Source organism: Labeo rohita, chromosome 5 (genome assembly GCF_022985175.1).
Source record: "Labeo rohita strain BAU-BD-2019 chromosome 5, IGBB_LRoh.1.0, whole genome shotgun sequence".
Classification (NCBI taxonomy): Eukaryota; Metazoa; Chordata; class Actinopteri; order Cypriniformes; family Cyprinidae; genus Labeo; species Labeo rohita.
In genome coordinates, this window is record NC_066873.1 from 23,372,331 (window position 1) to 23,379,208 (window position 6,878).

Below are 6,878 nucleotides of genomic sequence, written 5' to 3' on the forward strand. Positions count from 1 at the left end.
TCGCGTGTCGCGGCGTCGCGTCGCGTGTAGTTAGGAAACGGTGTTACGCTAAAATGCTACTTCAGAGCGTAGAGTTTTTGTTTTTCAAATCTGTGACTGCCAAAGCCACCTCATTACTGAGGAGCTCATCTAGAAAAACTGTCAACACACTCTCAACAAAAAATGATTCAATTTCTAAAATATATAAACATTTTAATGTTTATTTTAACTCTTTATGTTTAATTTGTAACAGGACACCAAAGTACAACCAGCTTTGTTCAGCTGAGGACACTTCACTCCTCTTCTTCACTCTTTCTTGGATCGAATGCAGTAACTGCACTAAATTTATAGTCCTGAGACTTTCACAGAAGATATAATTATTTATTGTTATCAGGATGTGAAGAGACTTTCAACCAGTATAACAAAAAATATTTCTGGGAAAAAATGGCCTTTAAACCTTTAAGAAAGTAAGAAAGTCCCTGTTTGCATAATCTGGTTCTAAGAAGCAGCTTTCATCACAATTTAAAATCAGCTGTATATTCTGACTACTAGAAATGTTATTGCAAGCAATATTAATAATGCTTAATTATAATATAGCATGTGCTTTAGTGCCTGAATCTTGTTTAGACGGTTCTTAAAAGTGTTAAATGGACGTATTTTTCCCTTTCTGTGACGTGGTTGCTAAGTGTTTGGGATAGCAAGTGTTCTTGTGCTGTCAACAGCCAATCAGTATTGCCATGACATCATTTCCTGTGGTTGCAGAGTGAATAGTCACATGCCAGTTATGGTTCAGGTGACTGTCCATAAAAAATCAGTAAAGTACATATAATATGTTTTTAGCATATAATAATATAATGATTCGAGCTGTTCAGATTTCAGTGTAGATTTTTGAATATGGTAAACACATGATATAAGAACATAATCAGTACTATCACATCTATGATTTGGGAACATGTGGTATGGTATGGTATGGGAACACATTTTTTTAATCAGGAAATAAAACTTCCAAAACATACAAAAATCTTTTATTTTGTGCGATTCATTTTTACACAGATTTTCTTAGCAAACCCTTTCTTACCAAAGTGACCTAAAATGTGTACAAATCATTTAATCCAGTCTCAAATTTAAATTCAAAACTGTGATTCAGCCTTTATCTTTGAAATCACATACAGGATGAGTAAACAGACATACGCAAGTTACACAAGTGTGTTTGTGATCAGGAAGTGGGTTTGAAACAGTGCCCATAAATGGAGTCAGCACACCAGCAGTGTGCAGTTTGTGTCTGTCCTAAATCACATTAGTAGACACTGACGAGCAAATGAAAAGAATGTGCTGAGTCATTCGTCCACCTTCTCTGCATGGTGATTGGTCTTTTTGTTCATGTTTACTGAGTCATTCATACACTACCTCTATCCAGTTCACTCATAGTGAGCAATCAGTCCACAGGTCATTCATTTACTCCCATCCTTCATACCGAGATGAAGTAAAAGTGCATTTTTTGGCCATACACACACGTTACAGTACTCTCGCAGTCTCGGGCTGTGCCGTAGATTTCTGCCGTGTTTTGTGTCTCCACAGCAGCACAGCCAGGATCAGCAGCAGTATGAGTCCCACCACACCGCCAATAATGCCCATCTTCAGTGCAAATCCATAGTCTGTATTTTCAGGTTCGAATGTGGCACAAGACTGGTCGTCCTCTGTACTATTGCCGGCTTTATTTACCGCTTTTACACATATGTGTGCACCAGCCTCAACATTCTCCAATACTGCTTTCCTCTTACTCTCCTCCACCGATATTTTCCTATCCATCACTTTGCCATTCCCTTTCAGCCAGACAATGTAATAGGTGACAATGGAGGTGGGAGCACACCAGTGCACCACAACCCCTTTGCCATCCTGAGCTAGATGCCAGAGGCGCGGTGGACTCGGGGGAGTAAAAGCATTGCTTATCCCAGGGCAGAGGCAGCCTGTGACATATGCAAGCTCCAGACAGGTTTTCTGATGCTCCACACACAGGTCATAATCGCAAGGAATTGGGACTTTAGAGACGGTGGATGACGAGCTGGGGGGCTCAGTGGTTATGTCCTCATAGTCACCGTAGTAATCTGTTCCTCTGGAGGGGTGGAAACGGGGTCGAGTGGCATTATTAGATGATGATGATGTTGATGACACAAAGGAGAGGTTCAGTAATTTGATGAGGAGGAAAAGGATGACAAGACGTCCACACCCCAACATGACTCCTGCAAAAAAAAAATATGAAAGAAATCGATCACTCACTCACATCCCAGTTATGAATGGACCTTCAGATCAGAGAAGTCCACTCATTCCTTGGGTGGATGAAACAGATCAATCATTCAATCATCTTTCATTAATTGATTTCATTAACAGTTCTTGACTTAAAGGGATGGTTAACCCAAAAATAAAAATGTTGTCATTAATTACTCACCCCCATGTCATTCCAAACCCGTAAGACCTTCGTTCATCTTCGGAACACAAAATAAGACATTTTTGCTAAAATGTGAGGGCTTTCTGACCCTGCATAGACAGCGATGCAACTACCATGTTCAAAGCCCAGAAAGGTAGTAAGAACATCATTAAAAAAGTCGATGTGACATCAGTGGTTCAACCGTAATTTTATGAAGTTATGAAAATACTTTTTGTGTGCAGAGAAAACAAAAATAAAGACTTTGTTCAACAATTTCTTTTCTTCCATGTCAGTCTCCGCCGGTATTCACAACAGTACCACAATGCATGTGTGTGGTTCTGCTTGCAACCATTATGGTTGAACCACTGATGTCACATGGACTATTTGTCCCATGTTCTTACGCAACATGTTCTCACTCCTAAGTCATCACATATTGACGCTTGGTCAGGACCCTTCAGCGTCACTTTTGGAAATGCACCTAACCCCACTCCTACCCTAAACCTATCAACTTCTGAACAATATAAAACACTCAACAGGAAGAGTTGGGATATTAATACTTTTAAAATAAATTGTGACTGTAGTTACATCCTGCCTGTTTTATCCTGTGTTTTAAATTGACAAATGGTTAGGTTTAGGGGCAGGGGTTGGGTTACGTGCTTGATGCAAAATCAAATCCACGTCAGACGGGTGGGTTGGAGAAGTTACAAATTTATTCAAAAGGTTTCAGAAATGCAAATAACAGAATTATTAATAACTTAAAAATGAGAAAGTAAAATTAAGTTTCAATAAGAATATTCAATCCAATCATTTCACAAATAAATTGCATAACGCAAACTTAATAAAAGTCATTCTTAATCAGTCCAAATCAAATTAAGTTAATATAAATCTAAGAAATCTATAAATTGTATCAATCATATAAGTCTTACAAATCTGAGAAGGTTAAGTCTATAGAAGGTCTATATCTAAATGTTAGAAGTTTATATATCTAAAAAACACTTCTGAAACTCAGACATGTGCAGCTAGGCCGGAATTAAACCTAGACAAATCTAACCACAAACAACATAGGCTGAGTACAGACTGTAGGTGTCAAATGTATATGTGTCAAAGACTAGTCATATCACAAAAAGCTCACTATGTTCAGTACATCTAGTATATGATTCTTATGAGTTGTTAATACAGAATAATATAAGAATAATTAAACATTTGCATAGTTAGTTCATAATGCATAACTTCTTATGAGTATGTAAATTTTAAAATCCCAACACATCAGTGTAATCATAATTGTGTAAAAGTGTAATGTAAAAAAATTGTTTTGACTGTTTACATTGAAAAAGAACCACACCCCAACATGTAATAATGGCAAAATTATTACCCAATATGTAATTTAATCATGATGATAAAATTCTTAATGCCTTTAGTGTCAGCATGTTGACACCAAATGTTTTGTATTTACAGCAGTGGAGGACCCTGCACAAAAAGGGGTCCTGACCAAGCGTCAATATGTGACGAGTTCTGAGTGAGAATGTGTTGTCGTACTACATTTCTGGGCCTTAAATGTGGTAGTTGCGTTGCTGTCTGTGCAGGGTTACAAAGCTCTCGGATTTCATCAAAAGGTCTTACGGGTTTGGAACAACATGAGGGTGAGTAATTAACCACAGAATTATCATTTTTGGGTGAACTATCCCTTTAAGAACTGCATTTCTTTTTTATGTAATACAATGCAGCTTCAGATTCAAATCAAATGATTCGTGACTTATTATATGAGCGCTTGAATAATCTTTAACTGAGTTAATTACTAAATTTAATGAATCATTCTTAACATATGAGTGTACAGGAAAATATACAATATCATAATTGTCTTAATGAGCTAGAATAAAATCTAGCTTAATGTTAACACTTTTACTTTTTTTTTTTCATTTTTAGCCAGTTTCTAAATTCCCATTACATTGACATTTTTTTACAATGGTTTGTCAGACAACATAAAAAGTACTTCATGTACCATCTAAATGAAGTAAAAAACGGAAGTTCAACCTGACAGAATCAACCTGACTGCATCAGGTTATGCCAACTAAATTCATTTTTAAGATTCAGAAATAACTCCTTAGTGTAACAATTGCCTGTTACCACTTTTTACAGTGTCTATATTAGTGTTTTAGGTCAAGACCTTTGTTCTATCAGTAAAGATTGTACTGTAAATCACCCTGTTACAGATACAGGCAGTTTGAACCACTGATAGCTGCACATTCTGTTACTGCAACACGGTGACTACACATGCCAACCTGACTATATTAGGTTGCATTAAGTGCTTTTAGAGATCAAGCAGAATTTCCTGATCTGAATAAAACAGACAGAGTAATCACCACTGAAATGGCTAAGGAATGAATGCTAAGTAAACAGCCAGTGGAACTTTAGAACCTGTTTCATACTGTATTTCTCAAGTGACATTTTAGAGCTTCAGTGCAGATTATCTCCAGAAAAAAACATACATTTAGCAGAGTGAATAAAAACAATCATCCAAATCACTCTATTGCGAAACACACCAGTTAGCAAACTTCTACACGTTTGTGTACCATGCAGTGTCAGCTGCCCTTGGTTAAAATATCGATTAACATTCTTTGGCATGGATAAACCTCATTTAAAAATCAGTCAGAGCACATAAAACATTCTGATGCCATTACTAAGAGAAAAACTCTGGGCAGACATGTGATAAAGGAATGCAGGGTTTCAGGGTATGTTGATAAGTAAGTAAAAGGCTTTTGTATTGAGCCTGTCTGTTGTTTACAGTCTCTCAGTTATTTTTGTCACAAAACTGAAGTTGTATGGTTAACATATTAAATAAAGAACTCAATCAAAGATAGGAATAAAAATTAAAAACGTTCAATTCTTACCTATTTTATCGGTAGTCCAAGAAAGATTATCTTGCGATCTTAAAAATTTTTTCTGGTATCCTCTTTCCTTTGCTCTCAGTCCCGTGCTACAGCAACACTCTCTCTAACTCCCCAACAATCACCTCCTTTTTCTTCATAACCCCATCCCCCTCTCTGCCTCTTTCTCTCATCGCTCCACCTTTTCTCATTTAATAGGCCTTCTGGCCAAAAGCATGTGTGTGGGGTATGTGCACATGCCTCTAATGAATCACAGCTATCACATCTACATGTGCAAGTCAGAAAACCTGACGTTACACATATGCACACAAGTTGTGCAACTGATACTTTTGAACTCACTGACTACCATTAATGCAGAGATAGGAAACACATTCTTATGATCCTACAGCAGCAGCAAACATGTTTTAGGTAAACATCAACTTACATTGAACGCAGCACACAGTCACAGTCTTTCTGTGGCATGCTGGGATAGTGAACAAGAGGGTCTTTATTTCACAGAGAGGTTCGGAAACTGCTTGTCAGCGTATGCTTCGGTGAAAAGCTTCATATGATATTCACTCGAATGAAAGTTCAGTTTATTAACTAGAATTGTGGATTTGCTGTTCCACTGAAAAGATTTGCTGTGTTCCAGAAACAGGTGTGTGTTTGTGTGTGCGTTAGTGTACGGCATTGGTTTTGGTGCAGCTGCTCTGACCGCAAAGGGAAGTCTGTTTTTTTTAGGAATTTGAATTACAGAATGAGTCAGTTCACATCATTCATAAAGTTATGCACATTTCCGTGCACCCGCCTTAACACGTACACACGTACAGACATACTGTCATACAGTTCTGTGGTCAAGGTCATTTCGTCATAATATACTTTTTTTTGTTGATTCATAGTTTCAACTGTTAAAACATTTCAGCAGACAGACAAATATAGTGATGACTCAATGTCTACCATCAATACAAAAATCATCAAACAAACAAAAGCCAAAAGTTATTCAAAGTTTAAAATGTTATGTCAACAATTGTAAACAAGTACACTAACTCGAAAAAGTACAAAACCATGAAAAAGAGATAAGGTTAGTGTTTTAATAACAAAAAGTAACAATTCCTAATTAAACGATAGATTTTAATACTTTAAGAATGAAAATATGGCTCAGAGTAAATTGTGCTTTAATGTGGCCTTCATATAGTTAACATTTTAGTTTTACTAGTTTAAAATAATGTCCATTAGTTAACATTAGTTAGGGTTAGGGTTGGGCTTAGGGTTAAAAAGTTATGTTTGTTAACATTAGTTAATGCACTTTGAACTAACATGAACAAACAATGAAAGACAGTATTTTTATTAACCAACATTAACAATGATTAATAAATAGTGTAATAAGTGTATTGTTCATTGTTTGTTCGTGTTAGTTAATACATTAACTAATATTAACAAATGACACCTTAATGTAAAGTGTTACCGTTTTATTAAACCTAAAATAAAAGTGCCTGGATTTAAAATAACACATCAATTTTTGTGTCATTTAATTGTGTGTATGACAATAGCACTCTGTTTAACATTTAAAGACGTCAACAACTCCACACTCCTGTCATGATCATTTTCCT

The 6,878-nt window shown here is 36.3% G+C and overlaps 1 protein-coding gene across 1 annotated transcript; it reads right to left on the bottom strand.

The window, feature by feature from the left end:
- Window positions 1-987: 987 nt before the first annotated feature.
- LOC127164978 (LRRN4 C-terminal-like protein) lies at window positions 988-5,446 on the bottom strand. The gene is made up of 2 exons (XM_051109195.1): window positions 5,293-5,446; window positions 988-2,219 (listed from the first exon to the last, which is right to left on the bottom strand). The coding sequence occupies exon 2, from the start codon at window positions 2,212-2,214 to the stop codon at window positions 1,495-1,497; it is 720 nt and encodes a 239-aa protein (XP_050965152.1). The 5' UTR covers window positions 2,215-2,219; window positions 5,293-5,446; the 3' UTR covers window positions 988-1,494.
- Between the last annotated feature and the right edge of the window lie 1,432 nt (window positions 5,447-6,878).

Bases quoted from the DNA above. Each gene is read 5' to 3' on its own strand.
- LOC127164978 (XM_051109195.1), bottom strand. From the start codon at position 2,214: ATGTTGGGGTGTGGACGTCTTGTCATCCTTTTCCTCCTCATCAAATTA.